The sequence below is a fragment of the Marmota marmota genome, unplaced genomic scaffold, assembly GCF_001458135.2.
Source record: "Marmota marmota marmota unplaced genomic scaffold, marMar, whole genome shotgun sequence".
In the NCBI taxonomy this organism is placed as follows: Eukaryota; Metazoa; Chordata; class Mammalia; order Rodentia; family Sciuridae; genus Marmota; species Marmota marmota.
The window spans coordinates 26,608,547-26,632,681 of record NW_026000242.1 but is presented as its reverse complement, the minus strand read 5'-3'; the positions used below and the strand labels follow the sequence as shown (position 1 = coordinate 26,632,681).

General features: G+C 42.2%; 1 protein-coding gene across 1 annotated transcript in view; it reads left to right on the top strand.

Moving 5' to 3' along the window:
• Positions 1-18,782: 18,782 nt before the first annotated feature.
• Endod1 (endonuclease domain containing 1) overlaps positions 18,783-24,135 on the top strand; it is a 25,388-nt gene continuing 20,035 nt past the window's right edge. The window contains exon 1 of the mRNA XM_015489971.2: positions 18,783-19,207. Coding sequence (XP_015345457.1) covers positions 18,908-19,207 — 300 coding nt within the window. The 5' untranslated portion in view covers positions 18,783-18,907. The remainder of the gene's footprint in view (positions 19,208-24,135) is intronic.

The window sequence follows — 24,135 nt, the reverse complement described above, 5'->3', positions numbered from 1 at the left end:
GTTCCAATGCACAAGGGACTCAGATGATTCCAGTGTTCAGTAAAGGATCATTGCCACAGAGCACCCACAAGTGCTGTGAACACAACTGAATCAGCAGAATTTTAAAGGACATGTGGCAAAGCTGCTTTTGCTACAATCCTGATCTGGTGGGAAGTTTTTATTGTTCTGGGCCCAATGTGAAACAGCCTTTTGTTCACCAGGTATATTGTATATGTTGCCTCCAAATTTCTAAAAGACACCTAAAGTTCTGTATCTCTTTCTTAGTATTTTGAAGTCTCAGGGCTCATCCATACATCCTTCACTTTGAAGGAGACACCCAAATGCAGGCCATTCCACTAGATTTAAAAGAACTCCACTGAGTTACACATGTGTACTATCAAATCACCAAGAATATTTACTACGTTGTTTTTCCTGGTCCTATGAGAAGGATGTAACCAATAAAATAAATCAGTGTCCTGTGTTTTGGTAAGTTGGTGAAGATTCCATGTGACTAGGTAGTAGCTCAAATCCATAAAGAATAACACTGATGTTAGATAAGTAATGTGTTTTATCATCTTTCTAGATTAGTGTTCCTTGTGTATTAGAATAAAGAAAAATATTATGCAGATTCATGTGTAGATTGTGCAGTGATCTCTAAGAATTGGGCATTTTGGGTCTGAAAGGAGACCCATCAGACCAAGTTAAAAATCCTAGCTTTATCAACGCTTATAAGGTTATTGGAAATTGAGCAAATCAATTCAATATCTCTGAGTCTCAGTGTTCTTATCTCTAAAATAGGAATAATACACTCACATCAGGGGTTACATAAGGACAATATTAGCTAATCCATGTAAATAATTTTTAACAGTGCCTACCACATACTAACGGCTCAATTATCACTTTATCTTAATTGTCATTTTAGAGACCACCAGGGAATATGGGTTTTGCATGGCCTTTGGAAAAGTCTGGGTCAGAATAAGGAAGAGTTTAGGTAAGTACCCTTAGGAGAATAAAAATAGAAGAGCAGGTCCAAAGAGAATTTGTCATTCCCCCTTGGGGGAGTCAGAAGTTAGGTCAAGGAGAATAAGGGTTTTATAAAGTGTGTGTGTGTGTGTGTGTGTGTGTGTGTGTGAGAGAGAGAGAGAGAGAGAGAGAGAGAGAGAGAGAGAGAGAGAGAGAATTGGCTATGGCTTCTCTTACAACAATGAGGAATTAAAATTGTTCTGTTTGAATTGACAACAAAGTTGGGGGTGGGGGTTCTGTCCTTCTCCAACCAGGATGAAGACAGCAGAATGGGATGAGTGCAGGTACCAAGAGGAAAAACATTGACTGAGTTCCTTGGGTAGACTACAGAGAAGAAATGAGGAGAGTTGGGGAAACCTGCCTGGGTCTGAGGGGCCTGGTAACTCAGCTATAACAAAGCCCCTGTGCTGTTCCTCACTGAGTGCTGGAGAGTATGTTCAGAGAGTGCCGCCTTTGCTTTACAGAGAGCCAGAGTGGTGAGGTGAGGCTTTAGATGTCTGCAGAGGTGCCCATCGTAGGGGTTGCATGGAGGAAGCTCTGCCTGCCTCCTGCTCGGCTTCTGCTGTAAGATGGACTTCAGGACAACTGATAGACACTGTTTGGGGACCTGAGACTTGCTATTGATCCAGGAGGACAATTAATTCTGTCAGTGGTAATCAAGGAGTGGAGAAAACTCTGTGGTAACCAGAGTTACATGAACCTTTTATAGCATTTGAGATTAACATGTTAAAAAGATTTAAATAACCATAGTGAAGGGCACTCTGAAAAGATTTTGTATACTGCTGCCATAAATGGAAGCATGATTAAGCCCTAGTCCTGAAAGCGTGTAGCTTTCTACCCTGAGTTCTCCGCTGCTTTGTCTCTGTCACTCTGTATTTTGGCATATTCTCACCACCGCAACCTCCCATCAGTAAATGGTGTTGAGAGGCCTGCTCTGGATAGACGTGGTGGCTGTGATGTACAGAGCCAGATTCCCTAGGGCCTCCGCCACTCCCTGCATTGTCACCTGGCTGTCAGGCAACCTTCCCTGGCATGGCTTCAGAGCTGCAGAGGGTTTCCTTCCTCCTCGTCAAAGAGACGGTGACTCCCAGGAAAGTCTGACTGCTTGTCCATTACCAGTGACCTTGTATCATTGGTATGAGAAATTCCAGGAGGGCAATATCTCCGTGTAGCAATAATAGTTCTCAGTCCATTCCTTCCCCACCACCTTCTCCACAGCCTCTTATTTTTCTTTGAATGGTGAAGTAAATAAATGATGAACCGTTGATGTGGTGTGATACCTTCCTTTCCACAAATAGCCCATTCTCAGGTCAGGTATGAATCATGAGCGCACAGTTGAGCCTGCAGCGTGATGTGTTTAGTGGAGCAGAACTTTCCCTCAGTCACTGTTGTCACCTTTCCAGCAGTTAGAGAGGAAAGGTGGGTGGCATCAGCTTGAATGTGAGCTGTGCCACTTTCTAGTAATGTGACTTTCACAAAAAATCATTGATTTCCTGGGATCCCAAATTATAATGTAAATTTTATGTGTGTGAAAAGATGCAGTGTGGTGTAAATGTGACAGGCGTGTAACAGGCACTCAATGAATTTGAAAAAAAAAAAAATGGCTTCTGTGTTCCTATACAGGAGGCCAATGGCAAACTTTCAAATGTTTTCATTCTGGGACTCGGTTCTACTATTGCCCTCTTCCCCTCCCACACAGGCTTACTCATGAATTTTTTTGACAGATTATGTTTTGGAAAGTAGAGTTATCACATACCCCATCCCCCAACACGTGCACAGAATCTCCAATTATCAACAGCCCCACCACAGTGGCATGTTTGTCACAGCCAATGACTCTACATTTACACGTAGTTATTGCTGCAAGGCCATGGTTTATTTTAGGAATCAATTGTGGTGTATATTTTATGGGTTTATAAAACTGTATATTGATATATATACCTGCTCTTATTATATTAGAAAAAATAGCTCTACTGCCTAAATATCCTCTGTGTTCCACCTATTCATCCCTCCTTAGCCTCTGGCAATCCTGGATCTTTATGACAACTTTTTCTTTTTCCAGGATATCATATAGTTGGAATCCCACAATATGTATGTAGCCTTCTCAGATTAGCTGCTTCTACTACTTGTTCTTGTTGTTGTTCTTTTTCTTCCTTGTCCTCCTCCTTCTCCTTCTTTTTTTTTTTTGTACTGGGGACTGAACCCAGGGGCCCTTTATTACTGAGCTACATCCCCAGCCCTTTTTATTTGAGACAGGGTCTTGCCAAGTTGTTTATAGCCTTGCTAAGTTCCTGAGGCTGGCTTTGAACTTACAATCCTGCCTCAGTCTCCCAAGCATATGCCACCACACCTGGCTTCAGATTGGCTTCTTTCACTTAATAATATGCAAAGAAGTCTCCTCCATGTCTTGTGGTTTGATAGCTTATTTCTTTTTATTACTGAATAATATTCCATTGTATGGACATACCACAGATTAAACATTCACATATTGAAGGATGTTTTTATTATTTTCAAGTTTGGGCAATTATGAATACAAATGTTATAGACATCTATATGCAGATTTTTGGGTGGATAAATGGTTTCAATTTATTTGGTTAAATACCAAGAAACTGAATTGCTGGATTATATGGTAAGAGTATGTTTAGTTTTGTAGGAAAGAGCCAAATTATTTTCCATTCATCACTTAATGTTCTTTTTTCTCATGATCCACCACATATTTGTACAAAAGGTCACACATGCTTATTTGTAAATTCCAATCCTTGTCATGTTTGGCCTTGTTGCAGTGCTACCAGGGCAAGGTCAGGATTTCATAAATAGTCAGGAGCCCAGAGACTCAACCTTTCTTCAGAACTCCTATACTGGCTTTTTGAGTAATCTTTCAAAAAAAAAAAAAAAATCAGCTCTGTCCTCTGGGTCTCCATTTCCTTATTTAGGCAAAAGAAGCTCTTCGCCACATGACACCTGTGCTGGAGTTGGCACACAGGTTCATACAAGTGTGAGTAGTATTTGTGCTAAATAATCATTGGCTATTAACAGTGTTACTTATAAGCTCAAATTTATAAGAGGTACATTAGAACTGCACTTGAATGCATACTTGTAGAGGTTGGTGTTTAGGTCTTTAAGAGTTTTCTGATATTTCTTAAAATTTTTCAGTTATAGATTTTGTGTGACTACCTGGCCACATTGAATTTTTCATAAAAATTAGCCTATGCTAAGTTATTTTTTAAATATTTAAACAGTCATTTCCAGATGTTTAGAAACAACTTCACCATGATATTTATTTTATTGGGTCGTAGCCATGTATTTAAAGATTTTTTTTCTTTCAATGTTTGTGTTACCTATCATTGCTTTAAATAGAAACACACAAAGAGTGGCTAGGAATTGACTACAGAGAGAAGCAGGAAGGAAACAGATCTGAGTTGAACAGAACCCCGGTGAGGAAAAACCCCTCACTCTGGTGGCCTTGGGGTCCTCACTCTGCTCACTGGCTTCTCAGAATGAAATACCCAATGCTGTCTTATCTCTTCATTGCCACAGAGACCTGTTTCGGTGGCCTACAGTGACCAACAAGATGATACCTTGAGAATGTTTTCACCAATCCTCAGTGTTGTGGTTTAGATGTGAAACGTACCCCAAAAGCTCATGTGTGAGAAAGTGCAAGAAAGTTTTAGAGGTGAAAAGATTGGGCTGTGAGTGCTTTTAACCTAATCAGTGCATTAATCCCCTCATGGGGATTAACTTGGTGGTAACTTCAGGCAGGTAGGATATGGCTAGAGGAGGTGGATCCATGTTGGGATTTATAGTTTGTCCTTGTTGAGCAGATCTCTCTCTCTCTCTCTCTCTCTCTCTCTCTCTCTCTCTCCTTCCTGGTGCCATGTTCCCAGCTGCTTCCCTCTGCCATCCTCTTCTGCCATGATGTTCTGCCTCGCCTCAAGCTCTGAGGAATGGAGCCACTGTCTATGGACTGAGACCTCTGAAACTACAAGACCTAAAATAAACTTCTGCTTCTCTAATTGTTTTCAGTTCTTTTGGTCACAGCAACAAAAAGGCTGACTAAAACACTCAGCAAGGGTTGGATATTATAGAGATAAGCCATTTCTGGCAGGACAAAGGACAGGCATGTAGGGGAAGAGGGCCATTACCGAAGGTACCATCCTCCCAAAAGATTTGTGTGCTGGGTTTCTCCATTTCCTTACCTCATCTCTAGTACCCTGGCATCCAGTATCCCAATATCCTAAATACTTAGTATCTTCCACCTCAAAAAGACCTGTGGATCTCAGAGTGTCTTTTCCTGCACTCATAAATGTTTTTTTCTCCTGTCCCACTCCTCACAGCCTATTCTTAAAATACTCACATTGTGTCTAAGTACTTTAGATTCATTCATTCATTCATTCATTCACTCAATGAATGTTTACTGAGAACCTGTTGTATACCAAGCACTGTTCTTGGAATCGAGGACAACAGTTTAAACTCTCTTGAGCCTACATTCTCATCATGAAGATTGACATAAAATAATATGCCATGTAATCAAAAAGGTCAAGAGAAAAAAATAAAGCACAGTAAAGGGTTAGAGAGTTACAGGGGCTGCCATATTTGGTTGGGTGGTCAGGGATGACATCTTTGGGATGTGGTCTTCAAGTGAACCATGTGGATGTGGAAGTGGAACATCTTTATGAGCAGAAGGACAGGTACAAATGCCTTGAAGTAGGAACAATGTGTGAGGGATTGGAAGTCAAGGCAGAGGTCTGGATAGGGCCAGACAGGAAGAAACATCTTGCTCAGGGCAAACTTCTCCAGAACACCACTGAGTGGTTGGAGTAGTTGGTGTTTTAGGTAAGCTGGGATGGAAGACCTTGGGGGCCACAGAGTCTTTGAAAGTACATGTAATATACAACTAACCCTGGAAATGGCTGTCTTTCCTGCCAGTTATAAATCCTACTATAGCAGGACTGTTTGGAGGGGAGATTACTAAGGATTGACCCAGAGATTATCTACTACTAAGCTATACTCCTAGCCCTTTTTATTTTATTTTTTAATTTTGAGAGTCTTGCTAAGTTGCTGAAGCTCACCTCAGAATTGCAATCTTCCTACCTCAGCCTCCTGAGTTGCTGGGATTACAGGCCTGTGCCATTGTCTCTGGCTAAGAACTGTTTTGTTTTGTTTTGTGTTTTTCTGCTCTATCAGGATTCACAGTAGGTAGTTCATACTGGCATTGCATTAGACTGCACTCTGCTAGACACAGAGGATTTCACTATGTTTGCAGTCACATAGGCTGCCTATGAGCAACCCAAAATCAAGGACATGTAGTTGACATGTCAAAAATTCACTGAGTTTCATATCTGAAGATCATAGACGGCTATGAAGCTAGTGTGAAGGAAGGAAGGAGACACTTATCCCCCAGGCAGCCGGTGGCAAGAATTGCCTGGAAAAAGGGCCTTGGTCATGCTGAACAAGGGATCTACCACTGAACTACATCCCTAGCCTCAGGGGTTTACTTTTAGAATGATAAAAATGTTCTAAAATTATATCATATACTTTGTGAACATATTAAAATAATTGAATTCTATACTTTAAAACAGTAACATTTATGTATATGAAGTATATCTCAATAAAGCTGATTCATTATGTTAAATGTGGATCACAGAGTAAATGTAAAAGCTAAATCATAAAACATAAAAGGGAATGTTAAAAAAAATAATTGCCTGGAAAAACAGCTACAGAGAGTTCAGGTGCGAAAGTAGAACTGGCTATGGATTTGGAGGGTAAAACTATACACAGGGAAACCGAGGCTCCAGATAAGGATAAAATTTGGGAAAGTATTAGAATCAGGAATTGGCAATCATCTCAGTGAGCATTCTTGGTGATTGTCAAGGATCAGCTGAGTAAGTTTCCCATCTGAAACTTACTCCTTAGGAACAAAGCAACCTTATCTTGCTTCTCTTGGGAGGACAGCATCTTGACTGGACTTGCATATGGCCCTCTGGCATCATAGTAATTTATTTTATTTACAGTTGATCTCATTTATTAAATCTAATTAATACAACTGGTTATTGGTTTTCTTACTTTTTTCTGTACAGTGAGGGCTTAATGAGTATTATTGATTGAAATGACTTGAAATCATCAACACAAAGGAAAGAAGGGCTAGCTTTGTAAGAAACACTTATGACAAATAAATATTGCTTTCACATTAACTATCTTTTGAAATAAGATATACAGTTCTAAGCAAGAGGTTAAAATAAATTGAAGAGCCAGAGAATAAACCACATTTCTCACATTGCAACACCAGCCTTTCATTCATTCACCCAACAGTTACTGTTAAGCCAGGCAGTACCCTAGACCTAAGTATGGAGCTCAGAGTTTCCTTGGATGGAGTCAGACAAGCAATTAGGCAGTTTCACCAGAAATGTGTCTTCTGTCAGGAGCAGTCAGCCTCAACCTAAGGCCAAAGACACACAGGCCCTTGGAACTTTGTCAGTCTGTTTCTGAGCTCTTGGTAGCCCTCTCAGTCCCCCTTTTTTCCCAGTTGTGACTGAAAATTGACCCACTTTTCTTAGGAGCAATTTCAGGCATAGGATAAGCCTCCAGGGACCTGGGGGCTGGCCTTGATTGTACACATTGACTGATTTACTCTAGGAAATGGATAGGGTACTACTTACTCTCAAATCTTCCATCTGTGCTATAGACATTCCTGGGCTCCTTTTAGTGAGTGGCATCATTTAAATTCCATTTCCTGTGTTCCATTCTCTCTTGTCTCTCCTCATTTCTCTTCCATGGACTGAACCTGTCCTACCAAAATTCTTGTGTTGAAGCCCTCCTCCCCAGTGTCATGACATTTGCAGGTGGGGCTTTTGGGAGGTCATGAAGGCATTAATGCCCTTAAAAGAAGAGACAGGAGAGTAATTTCTCTCTCTCTGCTATCTGAGGCCACAGGAAGAGAATGACTTGTCTGTAAGCTACCTTTATTAAGACCTTGACCATGATGGCACCTTGATCCCAACTTTCCAGCTTCCAGAACTGTGGAAAATGAATGCTGTTTAAGCTATTCAGTGTATGGTAAGTTGTTATTGAGGCCTGAGCTGATCAAGACATTCTCCAAACTATTTGTCCAAAGTTCATACTGGATACCTTTGGAGACAGGTAAAAACAAGGAGGGTAAAGGGATCAAGAAACACAGTCACTACATTGTGAGTGTCCACAATGGACCTGGCTAACACTTTCTGTACCTCACTCATTTTCTCTCCCAAGAGCTCCATCGATATAGTAAGGCCAGTGGAGATTCTGAACCCCAGGTCTACCACTTATTAGGCAACTGACTCACAACTCTGAGGCTCCAGCTTCCTGGAGAGACTGTAGCAGAGTGGTTACTAGCACATATTCTCTATTTAAACCCCAGTTCTGTGCTTATAAATGTGTGGTCTTGGCAAGCTGCTTCATCTCTGTGTGTTTCAGCTTCCTTTTTCCAAAAGTGGAAATGAACTAAAATAGCAGTGCCCACAACAAGGGTGGTTATTAAGACTAAATAAGCTAATATAAGTAAAGCACTTTGAGCAATAACCAGCTCAAGGTAAGAATGTTACCAAAGATTCTCAATACTCTGAACATGAGTTTAGAAGTTCATCCCATGGAAAAACCAATGTGCAAGATACAAGAGTTGGGGAGAAAGGAAGGTTTTATTTACGACCAAAGAATGCAGAAGTGGGAAGAGGTGTTCACATTTCAGCTTTTCAATTCCAGAAGGTTGACAGGTTATATAGATCTAGGAAAGGAATAGATTATAGATGTAAGAGAGGTTAGTCAGTTTCCATCATTTTGGCTAAATACCTGAGAAAACCAACTTGACTGATTTTGCCCCATTGTCCCAGATGTAAAACACCTATAAAAATTTAAGTATATTATATAATTGTATAATATAATTATATAATAACAATATAATTAAAATAATATTAATATTTTAATCATTAATGTAATATTAATGCAATAATATAAGCTTTAGATCATGATTTCCAATTTTAGATTCCAGCTGTAAAGTATGATTTTAATGCACCTGTATCAATTTCATAGAATTAAAAATTGGAACTTGATTGGAAAGAGGAGATTTATCTTGGATCATGGTGGCAGTCCATGGCCCCACCACTATGCGGGGGAGGGTGCCATGGACTGCCACCATGATCCAAGATCTTCATGACAGGGAGGTGTGGTGAAGCAGAGATGGTCACCTCATGGCAGCTGGGAAGCAAACAGAGAGAAGAGGCGGCTGGGTACTAGTGGTACCCTTCCATGGAACACCCCCAGTGACATACTTTTTCCAACTAGGCCTTACCTCCTACAGTTCCCATCATCTCCCAATAATCAATCATTTACAAACCCACCAATGGGTTAATCCACTGATGAGGTCAGAGCCCTCCTGATGCAATCACTTCCCAAAAGCCCCACTTCTGAACATAGCAGCATTGGGGAATAAGCCTTCAACACATGAGGTTTTGAGGGTCATTCCAGAGTCACACTAAAACAAGTAATGAGGAATAGAGACAGGCTAATAAAGATAAGAAATATTTATGTCTATTTTGGGATAGACAGAGATGCTATAGTTTTGGACACAACATTTCTCAAATGATCAACATCTCTACATACAGAGCCGAGTGGCATCTGACCCAAAGGTTAAGGCAACAAAGTGGACAGGCACAAAATGAAAACAGAGATGACAAGTGTTTTCATCCCATTCCAGTCATCCATCAGACATCTGTAGGTCTAAATGAAGAGTCAGTTTTTTCAATAAAAGTGGCCTTCAGGTCCCTGAAGAGTAACCTAGGCAACCACTATCATCATAACCCACATGGCAGAGGTGTTATCTATAGCAAAGCTAGTGGGAGACTAGTAATGTATGATCTCCATAATTAGTGATTTTTTAAGTCAACAAAGAGCAAGTGAAACTACAGGGTTTATTTTTTTTCCTCAGTAACAAGGACAAACTGTTATTTTGCATCTTCTTGTTGAACATTTTTTTAAAAAAGTGTTCTTTAATACAGTGTGGGGCAGGAAAGAAACAACAAAGTCTAGCTATTATTGATGGTTTATTATTATTATTAGTTTTTATTTTTATTGTTTGAGTATTAATGTTATTATTACTATTATTCTTACTTTCAGACTTGTTGGTAACAGACCTACCTTCTTCCCTACTGGAGAATTTGAAAAACATTGACAAAGCAGAGGGCTCTGGCTCCTTTTCACTCAAATCATGGGCTGGAATCCCTCTGTCTGGCATCAACTTCAAAAACTTGTTGGAATGAAAAAGCTCAGAATCTGCCTTTTAGACTAGATCCCCAGGTGAGTCATGAGTAAGTTTAAATTTGAGAAGCACTTCTAACATTGGTTCTCAGCCTTGGCTTGGAGACAATGCCTGGGCTCCTCAATCTTGCCCTGCCCCAGAAATTCCATTTTAATTGGCTGGAGCACAAAAGCTTAAAAGGTCCCTGGGTGACACTAATGTGCAGTCAAGGCTGAGAGCCACCCATGGAGCATTTGGCTGGGAGGAGTTAGGCTGCCGGGGTGCATGGGAGTTTATTTATTTCAGCAACTGCCAGTGAGAGTTCTGGTTTGTTTTGCTTCTTTTAAGGCCCAAAGAAAGTAGAAATAGGAAGGAACACAAGGAGGACACATTCTTCCCGACCCACCCCCAACATTCCCCAGTCTTCTTTCCAGCCAACAGGATGCATGACAAGGCTTTTTGTCCAGCATTTCTGCTTCTCTTTGTTGCAGTTCTCAGCATCCAGGCTGTGTTGGTTGGCTTTGTGTCTCTCACTCAATTTACTGTGCTGAAGGGACTTGTCTTTTCTGTGAAGGAAATTTGTGTTTCCCTGGAAATGATGTCCTTCTCCTTGCTTCTTCCTCTCCTACCCATGGTTCATGGTTCATGGTACCCAGAAGCTGTTGGAGAAAACCTGATGGGAGATCTCTCCCTAACCTCTTATGTCAAGCCCTTGACCCCTGGTAGAAAATTCATGTTCCCAGTAGGCTCAGGGAAGTTATCTGAGTGAATGCTGCTGTCTAGACAATCGTTCATGCCAGATCATAAAGCTAAGGACTCTTGGGGGCATGGGTGGGAGGCAGGGTCATTCTACATTTTAAAGAGAAGCTGGAAATCTGGAATTTTATGAAGACCCTTCATGTTTTTCAATGTTGGCAGTTAATTAAAAAACATAACAGCTTTGCTGGCCAAATAAAACATTTCCTGAGGTCAGAGCAGACTATGGACCTCTGAGGCATGCCTGGTATTCCAAACTGCCCATTTGGGTTGGAAAAGTTCCTTGAGTTATGGCAATTAAGCTTAGTGATCTTGCTTTACCTTTGGTATTGGTAGAAAAGGTAAGATACCTGAGTATCATGTCTTCTGAGTCATGTAACCAAAGGTTTTTAATTCCAGTGACTTTCTCTGGATTTGTTATTTTGGTATACTCTTGGCCAAAGGCAAATCTTCCATATACACAGGCCCAAATATGGCTGTTTCCTCTATACCATCTAAGTCCTCTGTGTGCCCTAGGGTCACAGTGGACTTCTCTGCCTCACCTGATGCCAGACATTATAGGAGTTAGGCAGATATGTTACAATTTCCTGGGATAGCAAAATAGAAGGAAAGAAAGGAAGGTTTATATTATTCAATCTTCTCCCTCTCCCATAGCTTCCCCTCCCCTGCATAACAGCCCCAGCATTTGACAGAGCTCCTTGTTTAATGCTGCCATGACTCTGCAAGTGACTAAATGTTTCTCCTTCAATATTCTCTTTATACAAGATGACGTGACTTGTGTTTGTTGCTAATATTAGATTTGGAACAGATGCCCTCATTGTTGGGTCCAGGGTACATGCAGAGCAGAGTAATAATCCAAAGACAAAGGCCTCAAATGCCCAGTGACTTACTTTTTTTTTTTTTTTTTTTGTGGTGCTAGGGATTGAACCCAGGGCCTAATGCATGCAAAGCAAGCACTCTACCTCGAGGCTACATCCTCAGTTCCAGTGATTTTAATAGCAGAAATTGAGAACTCGCTGCAAGGGACTCTGTCTGGTTCATGCTACATGTTTGGGTCGTGAGACCCAAGAATTAAATACATAGTATAGCTCTCATGGAAATGTAGGCAGAGCTCTTGTGGGGAGGGATGAGGGGTACACAGAACCAAGTGATGACATCTTCATGTAGACATAAGCAACAATACCCAGGCCATCTAGTCACCACTGGTTGCCAAAGTTAGGACCAGGGAAACCACATAGCAAGCCTAGGGGATCAGTGGATACTTCAGCAGACAAGGCCAATGTCAGGGTTCTTTCTGTTCTTTTCCATTTTTCTCACTATAGCCTTCTTGGAAAAATCGGAGGAGGGCACTTACAAACTATGAACCTTCCGGGTCTATTATCAACACCTGGGACTTTCTTTCCTCTTCCCTCATTCTAGAATGCTCTCATGTTTGTGAGGTAATTTGTTTCTTAAGTTCTGCCAATGTGTTTTATTTCTCCTCAAATTTTAGTTGCTTGAACCCTTGTAGAAGTTAAGATTGCTTGCCTTAGTAGAGAATGTCTGTCTCTGATGCTTCCTGCTCATAGCCACATGCTGCAGATATGGTTCTTAATGAGTACCTTCTGCCCATGGCAATCCTAGCACTAGCACATTGGAAAACTGCCTGAAACTTAGCTAAAGTCAATGGATCAAAAATCTTTTGGTCTCAAGGGGTTGTATTAGAAAGATCCTATGCCATAAAAATTCTCTCTTGATTTGCAATTGAATCACCAGATTAAATCCCTCAGCCAGCCATTTTGCAAACTGAGTGTAACCTTTATGGAAATAAAAACCAGAGCCCTAAAATACTTAGCTTATAAAGTTCCAGTTTTTCATTGTCACCTCCCCCCCAACCTTAAGTAAAAGTCTAGTGATCTACTTACAGAGGGGAAGAAAGAACTAGCATTTATTGAGTTTTGCTGTAAGTCAGGTGCTTCACACTGGTTATCTCTCTGGAGAGCTTAAAAAGCTTGTAAGTGGCCGAGGTCATACTTAAACCAATACCTTCTAATACCCAGAAATATGCTTTTTTTCCCATTTGTCTATGCTTTTACAGTTCTCTGCTCATAGCCACATGCTACAGATATGGTTCTTAATGAATACCTTCTGCCCTTGTTATCATGTGCAGAATAAGATAGACACATACAGATTTAGAGATAGGACTGAATGTTTTCCTTTTTATTTTAGAGATAAAAATAAAACAGCAATTGTTTTAAACTCATAATTAGAACAAAACAGATACTTAGGCTTATAGGTTTCTGAAATAAATGTTTATAGTTCTGTGTTGAAAATAGAAATGACCTGGTAGAAAGCTTATCTTGTGGATTCCAAGGGGCCTAAAACCATGTTTTATTCACTCTGAATCCATAATAATTAGCACCAAGCCTGGTCCAAAAGAGTTCACTCAATATTTGTTGAATGAACAGTTTTCTCCTCTATCCCCATCAGCACTGAGAGGGGAAATCTTCTGCTTTAAAGATGGGGCAGAGGCTGGGCCTCTTTCACCTACTGAGCAGACTGCTTTCTTCAAAAATACTGCATAATATTAACAGGTATTAGGAAGGACAGTCCAGCCAGGCAGTTCAGCCACATCTGGAGAAGGTGGCAATTTGGGTCATCTTTCTGCATCAGAACCTCCACCTCATTTTGTACTTTGGGGGAAAATGAACAAGCACATTGGTGATGCCAGTGAAAGGAAGTCCTCCTGAGAGTTTGTCTTAGCAAATTTATAGCCGTTTCCAAACTGCAACAAATTTAATATTATTTACCTTTTAAAATGTTAATTGTACATCAGAGATGGGCTCAGTTGTCTGTAGGCCAGTCTTTCACTGAAGGCTTATGGGGTGGGAGTTGATGTGTGTGTATGTGTACATGTGTGCATCTTCCATGAGATCTGAAATTGTCTAATATTTCTCTTTTTTTTTTTCATCCATTCTAAGTGTGGTAAAAAGTATTTAACATAAATTCACCATCTTTATTATTTTTAAGTGTTAAATACATTTACATTATTGTGAAACATATCTCAAGAACTTTTCATCTTACAAATCTGAATCTCTGTACTCATAAAACAACAACTAGTATATTACTTTTAAACATCATCTAAGGTCCAATTTTGCTAGAATGAAGACAGCTCTGCTGTCAATTTCAGGAAAGCATGATTCAACCTCCTGTTGCTCATACATTGAGAACCTTCTTGGCTCAGTAAACCACATTCTGCCTTTCACCTGTGGGGTGAACCACAGAGGGTCTTAGATTTGGTCATTATTAGGAAAATATATCAGGAATTTTAATCCAAATAAGCACTACTACTCAGCTTCCTCACCTCTCCTCCTCAGCCAAATTGGGCTAACTTCCTCATTGTTTGTGAATTCCTTATGAATGCCAGAGTCTCCACTGAGAGAAGAGTCAAAGACATGGCCCCAGGGGCCTAAGAAATTATTATTCTAGTTTACAAGCTATGTTCCAACATGTCTCACAATTATCATTTCCCACGATTCCCATTGTCTTTCCTGATCTGATCCTCCCCAGATTAGCCTAGGGTGATCCTTCTCTGCAGCATAACAGGATCACTTTATTTCCTGGTGTTCCCTTATCAAAGCATTTCTCACACTGTATTGCAATTGCTTGTCTATCTTTTCTGCCACACCTCGAGTTCTGTGAGACCAAGATGTGTATCAATCTTGCTGTGGAATGGAGCTACATACATTATTAAGTCAATGTTATATAATCTTTGCCAGCTGTGAGAAGGTCCCCCTGCATTGCTATTGCACTTCTCTGGTCCAAGGCAGAGCAGCTTGCAGAGGATCATGGAACTTCTGTGAACTGAGATGTGCTGGCATGAGTGCCATGAGAACAGGAGCCAGGTTAAGCTTTGCTGCCCTTGAAGACCCAACATTGAGCACAGTTGCTGGCTCTTAGTAGACATTTAAAAAACATTTTGAAAATGAATGAATCAACTAGAGCAATGAAGAAATGAAGTTTCACAGAGGAAGGATTCTTTTCTCTCTTTCTCTACTGCAGCATGCCTTGATAGAGGCATAGTATTTACGCCAAAGGAGAAGATAATCATTATGATACAGGGAAAATACTGGGCTAGATAGGTACAATTAGAAGGGGCTCTTAACGGAACATAGGGCAGGAGGGGTGTGATGTGAGGGTATGCTTGTCAGGAAAGGCCAAGGGGAGTAGTTTATGATGCAAAAGCTCAAAGGCAAGAGAGTACTGCATGTTTGTGGAACTGCAGGAAGTTGAATGCTGCTTAGGGTTTGGGACAAGGTGGGAAGAGATGAGGCCCAACAGAAGGAGGGGCATATCTCAGTGGTCTTGAGGTCAGCCAGAGAGGACTAGCCTCATCCCAAGTCAAAGGAGAGTGACTGCAGGTGTAAGCATAATATGGCAGATTTATGTTAGAAAGTCATCCCAGCTGGAGAGTGGAGCAGAAGGCATCATGGGATAAAACCCAGGCAGGAGAGATGAGGATGGCTTCATCTATGTGGTGTCATGTTGGGGCAGGAGGGAAGAAGTGTTTAGAACCAACCAAACCACAGAAGTGCACACCCAACTCATTTTATTACACATAAGCCATGACTTTTCCTCTTTAGGCCTTTGTTGAAGGCTATTAACAAAGGATTGATTGGGTGTGAGTGTAGAGACCTAAGAGGATCTGTTTGAAACCTCCTCCCTTGTGGGAAGAATCATTGGAAAAGAAAAGGGACTCTAGGTGACCAAACAGAGAGACAGCAGTGACTTTATGATGGTCATTATGTGTATCACACATGAAGATGCTGCTAAGGACAAGGTCCCCTGGAATGAGCAGCCAGGAGATATTTTAATTAGATCAAGGTGTCCACCTGCATAGTTTGTTCCAGATACTGGGGGTTAGGATATTTATAATTTGCAAAAGTAAGTTAAAAATTGTAATATAATTTTATCCTTGGGAGGCAAGTGCACAAAAAGAATCTCTTTGTCTTGTACTATAAACTAGAAGATAAACTAGGCAAACTCATTAGTGGGATGGGCACATGTTCTGTGTATATGTGTTCAGCCACTGATGGGGACTGGAGAAACTCAAATCTGCCATAGAGAGTGGCAGGAAGGGACAGAGATTCTTATGCTTATCATAAGGAGGCAGGAATCAAGAAATTTTTGAGAAATAGTGAATTAAAGTCCCACAGATACTTCAGTCATATGGGCCAAAATTATAGTGTTATAATGTATCTGTTAGTTAAAGTACAATATAATCATGTATTTGACCTCTATTATTTGGGACTTTGTGGCAGCTTCTGTGATCCAGAGATTAAGGGACACTGCCTTGCCCTTATGAGTATACATCTAGTGGAAAAGACAGACATCGGAATCATTATTGTCTTAACATGATAAGTACCACAATAGACTCACAGTCAAAGAGCATAGAGAAGAGAGCTATTAACTCCTAGTTGTTGAATTGTTTTATACAGTTCTGTAGGATTGATACTGTAAAACCTATAAGCCTTCAAGCATTGCAGGAGAGGCATTACTTCCATGAGAGGAATCTGACTGAGGCCTACAAGGATGAGATGACTCCACCGAGATACTACTACCAGATACCCAGGGTCATCACTCCAAATCAAAGGGGCGCTAACTTTAGCCTTTTCTGTGACAACACAGTAAATGTGTCTTTTTTCTTAAACTAATATACAAATTTAGGTTTCATTTCAGGGACTAAGTCTAGTCAACATTTCCAGGCCCTGGAATTTGTAACAAATTTGTTAAATTTCAAAGAATGTTCTCAACCTCCAGATTAGACTTAAAGGAAAGGCCATACTTGGGAATCAGAGACCTACTGTAAATTTATTCAGGACTCAACATTTATCTCATCAGGCAAGCGTCAACACACTCTGGTCCTCAGCTTCCCAAGCAGTAAGATTAAATAATAAGATGTCAGTAGAGGAAGCTGGCACTATCTCTGGCTCTATCTTTATCATCAGCACCCTAGTGCAAGTTACCATCTCTCATCTGGATTATTGTAATTGTTTTTTCATTCATTCTGGATCACTCTAATCTACTAGTCTCTGCTAAGAAAGCAAATGTGATTGTATAACCATCATTGAAAAGATCAAAATCCTTCACATGATTTATAATATTCTTTCCAAACTGCACATCATGAACCATGAATGGGTCATAGAAATAATTTCATGAGTCATCACCAGCACTTTAAAAAAAAAAGCATAATAAAGTAGAAGAGAGATATAAGAATGCATTGGCAATTATAAGTGTTTTACTCAGCTTTTCCCCACAGTGACCAAAGTACCTGAGAAGAACAATTCAGAGGAGAAAAAGATTATTTTGGTTCATGGTTTCAAAGGTTCAGTCCATGGTCCTTCAACTCCATTGCTCTGGGCCTGAGTGAGGCAGAACATTTTGGTGGAAGGGCATAGCAGAAGAGAGCTGCTCTGCTCAGGCAGGGGGAAAGGGAGGGGGAAAGGGGGAGGGGTGAGGGAGAAGGGGAGGGAGAGATAAAGAGAGAGAAAGGGTCCAGGACAGATATGGCCATGTCCCATTTGTCTATAATTACTACCCAGTAGACCATTCAGCTATCAATCAATCGATTAATCTAGCAAATGTAGTAATCTGCTGATGAAGTCAGAACCCTAATCATTGCCTAAAAGCCCCACTTCTGAAACGGTGTTGGAGACCCTGCTTCCAACACCCTCCCCAAGCTTTTCAGGGAGCGTTTCAGATCCAAACCATAACAATAAGCATAAGAACTATTTAATAAAACGTGAAGGCCCAAGCCTACTGAGTGATATGATCTCTGTCTCCTAGCTCCATTTCCTCTAATCTCTGCCCAGTTCTTTGCTCTATCCACAACAATCTTCCTTAAATTCCTCCAACAAATCATGCTTCCTTCTTCAGGAAGACCCCTTATGTGCTGTTTTCCTCTTCTCTAGAACATATCAACCTTCAGGTCCCAACTCAGGTGCCATTTTTTCAGGCAAACTTTCCCAGACTATATCTTGAACCCTTATAAGGGTCAGATTCCCACAGTTCCTGTTCGTTTTCAAATTATTATTATTTTTTTAATAGCACGCTTCTTTGGTTAGCGACAATCTTTTCCATTAGGCTGGGGTCTACACGGCTGCAGGGACCCTGCTCTTGTTTAGCATTGTAGTAACCCAGTGCCTAACTCCCCAGGGCACCTAGGTATTCAGAGGAGTAAAAAGACTAACCTGTCAGCCAACGATGCTGGCTGCTCTTTCTTAGCGTCGGTTTGGTTTTGGTCGCTTGCACTAAGTAAACCACTGCTGGGCTGTACTGTCAGCCTAGGTTAGCAACTTCCTTTAACAGGATTCCTTAACTTGGGTGTTAGTGAGGAAGGGGAGACTGATCTTCCTCTGGTTTCAGGAGGAGTCTGCTCACCCGATCCAGAGAGCCAGAGCTCCATGAGCATCTCACGCCGCCCTTCTGCATCCCTGGGGCCCCGTGGGTCGCCTTTGATCAGAAGGCTTCTAAGCATCACGCCTAGGCGACCAGCCCGTTCCAGCCCCTCGGACTAGGCCAGCCGGTTCAGACCTTCCACTCTTCGCCGTGCGCATTCTCCTGGTATGCTAGACCCAGGCAGTGGCGGCAGGTGACCAGCCTCTCTAGGTTGGGGTGCTTCCACTGAGCCTCTGCAGCCATCTTCTCAGACGCAAAGGAGGAGGCAGAAAGGGGGCGGGGCCTTTGTACTGCCCGCCCCCACCGCTGGAGCCGCCCTTCTTGTCTCTGCTGTGCGCGGCGCCCGGGTTTGGACTTCCCCTCCCAGCTCTGCTCGGCGGTGTCGCGCGCTCCCAGCCCAGCCCGCAGAGCCCGCTCCGCGGCCGCCCCGCCGCGCTCTCAGAGGCCGCCATGGGCACCGCGCGCTGGTTCGCGCTGGGCAGCCTCCTGGCCCTGGCGGGGCTGCTGGAAGGCCGGCTTGTGGGCGAGGAAGAAGCTGGTTTTGGCGAATGCGACAAATTTTTCTATGCCGAGACCCCTCCTGCCGGGCTGGCTGCCGATTCCCACGTGAAGATCTGTCAGCGCTTCCAGGGCTCCGAGCGTTTTGCCACCCTGTACAACACCCGCGATCGCATCCCAGTGTTCTCAGCATTCCGTTCCGCGCGTCCCGCGCCTGGCAGCGCGGAGCAGCGCTGGCTGGTGGAGCCGCAGGTAAGCGAGGTGGTTCCCGGGCCGGGCGGGGCGCCTGGGCCAGCCTCCAAGGGGGGGCTTTGTCATACCGCCAGGGGCAGTGCCAGGAAAGGCAGTCCTTCACGCCTTTGATATCTTGGACCCGGGTTTCGGATCCACCCCATTGCGCCCGCGTAGTTACAACTAGCCTCACCCATGACGAAGCTACAATAAAAGCTTGACGATCTTCGAGCCTTCATTAGAGCCGCAGGGGAGGGAGGTGCCCTGGGGAGGTGGTTCTCCTTACATTTCGGCGCAGACATCTGCAGTGTCTCCTTGTTTCCTGAGTAGCGTGGAGTGTGAGACCAAAACCTAGGAGTCCGTGCAGATCCGCGGGAAGCTTAGGAGGGCCACTCACAGGCCTGGGTTCATGTCACTGCTTCAGAATTCATTTGGGGTTGGGTGAGCATTTTCATACCCATTTTACAGAAGAGAAGATAGATGCTCAGGCCGGTGAAGAGTTTCTGATAACCTACCAGCTGGTAAGATCTGGCAGGTCTTGTGGTTAGACTGTCACTACCTTTTCTTCTAAGGAAAGCTTCTTCAAAGCCCATCCTAGTGTAGAAATGCTTCCCTCTACACGCAACAGTGAGTACATTAGATCTGAAGTTGTATTGAATTAGAACAATAAAATAAAGGCATGAGTTTTTAGAAATGCCATGGAATAGTTACAAATGGTAGGGAAACATTGATTATCTCCAACTGCTGGGAAGGAGAAACCAGTTTTTCCTGACTCTTTACATCTATATTATCAGACCACTTGGGAATCATGTAACCTTTCATGTGGTTCTGTCTGGTGATAGTGATCAAACATGCCAAGAGGCCCTCAGTACCTGCTGGCCTGTGCCTAACACATCCTGGTTCACTTCTGTCCGTTGGCTTCCTCTCCAGAACATTCAGTCCTGTTGGGCTTTGACCTCTCACCCCATCAGAGCTGCCAGGGGGAGAGTTGTCACATAGCCCTCAGTTCCTGATGGCCATAGCTGCCTAGTACCAGGTGAACAGCCAACTGGCTTTCAGATTCCTCATTCAGAGCCTTCGGGTTGAAATCTCATTCAGATGTTTCTAGCACTGAGATATTGGCCAGGTCTCAAGCAATCTGCAATCTGGTTTCCTTACCTTCTCCATGTCCTTTCACCAATTTTATCTGAGGACCTATGAAATCAGGTATGTGAAAAAGACTGTGTACATTCTTAAGACATTTTAGTTTAAAATGAGTGTCCCCCACATATGCACTTAGAGCTCGAATACTATGTGACCTCCAGCTCCTTATTATGTACTGTGATTGTGGGCCTAGAAAGAAAATAGATGGCCTGATCCTTTCTTCTTGAGGATCTCTTGCAGATGCAGTGTACACAGTAAGAAGTCATGGGAATGCATGCTGAACAAATATCAGTTAAATTCAAAATCATTTAGTAGGCACTTGCTGTATGCCAGACATTTAGTATACCAGAGAAACTCTAGATATATTCAATGTATGACTCCAGAACTCAAGGGCTTCCTAGTTTGTAGGTGGGTTTTTCTGCACGGAGAGGTGATGTAGCATCTGATTAGACATACAGTGTGGGATCAAATCCTATTTCCTCCCTTGAGTGGCTATAAACTGGGGCAAGTTAACTTGGAGATAATAACACTAGTTATTAGCAGTAGTTATGAGGATTAAATGATAAAGTTCTCAGGGAGGTGTCTAATTAGATGTTACTGTGACATAAGCAAAAAGCCATAATTTAATAAAGGTAAACAAAGTCCTACTAGATTTAATCTGTCTTTAAAGTGATAGGGGGCAAAGCCTTGGAGTCAGGATGACATTTGTGCTATTCCTGGAAGGATAAGGTAAAGTTCAGAAGGGAGATGAGGAGGAACACATTTTAAAACTGAGGAAACATGAGCAACATAGGCAGATTCAGGGCTTATTGGGAGTGGTTGGAACAGGTAAACCAGTAGAAGTGAGCACCTGTACTCAGGTGCTCAGAATACAGGGAAATCATGGAAGGGAGGGGCCAGGTAGGAAGGAGTCATCAAGGAAGGCTTAGGGAGGCAGAGCAGTTTATAAAGTATTTGAAGGAGTCATAAGGGACATGATATGGCAGAGAGGAAGTGGAGAGGACTGTCACAGAGGTAGTAGAGACCTTGGGCGTGGTAATGAGGGTTGGGATTGGAAAGATAAAAGAGGATGCTGAGGGAGGAGAAATTGTTCCAGATGGCAGTTGAGAGATGAGATGTACAGTGGTTCTGAAAAGTATTGGAGGCCAGAGTACCCACCTTGCTGGGGAGATCAGAATGGCCTGGGAGCTGAGAACTGCAGGATGCTTTTTCCTGCAAGATAAATAGGCTCCCTGTGCCATCCTCCACCCTGAGGTCATTCGGGCAGAGAGGGAGGAAAGAAGAGAGGGAGGGATGGCGATAAGGAGGTTCAGGAGGACTACAGAGCGCATTGCAGCAAACCTGAGACCTGCCTGTCAGCCAAGGTCCCCACTGCAGAGAGCAGCTCAGGGCTCAGTATGTACTTCTAGCTGCTTCCAAGCAATTTATAGTGCCAAGTTGCCTTGTTCCCAAATCATCTTCTTCTGAGGTCAGCATTACGAAGAGGCCCAGCAGACAGGGGAGGAAGAGGCAGGCGACCAAAGGAGCCCAGTGCTGATGAGCCAGGCAGGGCTGCACAAACACTGGGATCCTCAGCAGCTTTCAAGGCCGGCCCGCAGTTCCCCTTTGAAAAAAGCTTCTAAATCAAAGATCACAGAAAATTATTACTCGTGCTCAAAACCTTTAAGGTATTGGCTGCCTGACATCATCAGGACAAAGTTCAAACTGCAGAATGCCTTTACAAGGCCTTGCATGGCCTGGCTTCTGACTCTGGCTCCAGCCCTGTTTCTTACCACACCTCACCTTCACATTTATGCCCAAGATGCCTGGAGCGCTTCTCCTAAGCCATGCTGTTGCCAGTCTGTTTCTTTGCTGCTGCTGATTCCCTTTGCCCTCAATGCTCTTTGTATACTTCCTCCATCCTGCCTTTACTTCCTCTCCCTGCTCCAATCTTTATGACTCTGCCATTGGGTCTCCTCATCCAGAAAGATTTCCTCACCTGTTGTGGATCCATCTCCTGAGTCAGGCCCAACTCTTCACTTCTCTTATAATTTCTCCAATTTTGAACTTATAGCATTTTATAATTAATTACCTGCTTATCTATCTGTCCTGGCAGCCAGAGCCCCGAAGGCTAAGAACTGCATTTTATTGCTTATTGTATTCCTAGTGCCTAGCACATAGAAAGCACTTAATAAGTGTTAAATAAAAGAATTTGTTTAGAATAAAGTAGTTAGGATAATCTATCAGGCGGCAGTGGTAAGATGTTCTGCTTGTCTTTTCTCAGCAAGGAGCTTCCTGTTTCAGAAGCTTGTCCCTGTGACTGGCCAGCCGCCCCTGTTACATACATGTTCCATATGCAGAGCTGGAACAGTCCTCAAAGGCCACCCCATCAGTCCTTGCTCTGACCTTTGGAGTTATCCCAAATGATTTGGATCTCTTCTCTGCATACCAGTCCTTTGGCATTGGATACAGGATCCCATGTCAGCTCATGCTGTAGGAGTTTAAAAAGAGACCTGAGGAACAGAAATTTAAAGAGAAACCAAAATAAATAAATAAATAAAAACCACAGGCGCCTGTTGTGGTTTTATGTGGAATTTCACCTTTAATTTGAAAATATAGATAAGATGTGAAAGAGATAGGAGATGTATTCCCATCTGGCATGATGGAGATGGGCTGAAAGGTTTTCATTCTGGTCTCCAGGAACCTGAGACTTGGGATCTGATTAATGCATGGGACTTTAAACCATTCAGCTCAGCTCCTTTCCATGATGCCTTTCTTAAGTACATTCATGCCAGAAAACAAAATATAAGGCCTTATCATTTTCTAAATATGAATGCTAGAAGGAATTGGCCTTATATTCAGTAATAACAGTGTGCATTTATTCAGTCTTACCAAAATACTGCAAGGTAGATGTGTGAGGTAGATAGGAAATTGGTGCAGAAAGCTAGTTGTGGTATCTAAGGTCATGCGGCTTGGATTTGAATGCATGGCTAATTGCTCTTAGGCCTCTGCTCTTTTTATACATCATGGGTATTCTCCGATTTCACAATGGATCCACTGCATTGGTGGTGTTAGGACTTTAATTTTCATCTTTTAAATGAGAATCCTAATCTCAAATCCATTTCTGTTTCTCAGAAATCAAAGGACAAATGGGAGCACATATTTGAAAGCATAAACATTGTTCAAGTTGCAGTGTTTCTAGAGTGAAGAGGATATTTTGATCAACTGAAAAAGCATTTTCCTAGAGAGCATAATAAGGTCATATTTCAAGTCTCAGTAAATGCATATAAAGTTTTCACAAGTTAGAATCTTGATGAAGTCCCTGATCTCTAATTTCCATCAATGACTTCTTGCTTACACACCCTGAAACACTTAGAAACACTTTTTAATGGATTCTAAACCTCAGATCTCTTCATCACATCAGAGGACAGATACATAGAAGACATCACAACTTAAATTTCTGTGTAAGGAAGCAGTGAACAGGACAATACTGATTCTTACTTCCTATTTAGACACTTGATTCAGACTGCTGCTGTGCCATTACAGGCTATATGTGACTTTAAATTCTTCCATACCTGTTTTTCTAGTTGGTTTATTAAAGATAATAACAATGTTTACCTTATAGAGTGGTTGTGACAACTCAACAAGAATAACATGTAAGCATAGTAGTTGGAATATAGTGAGGTCTTGATAAATATTAATCTGAATACTTTTCAAAGATCTTACTCTGACAGATGGTAGACATATACAGACAGATAAATAGACACGCACACAGAATGTTGGAGTAGATAGGTGACTGCTGCAATTCTACAAAATGCTCCTAAAAT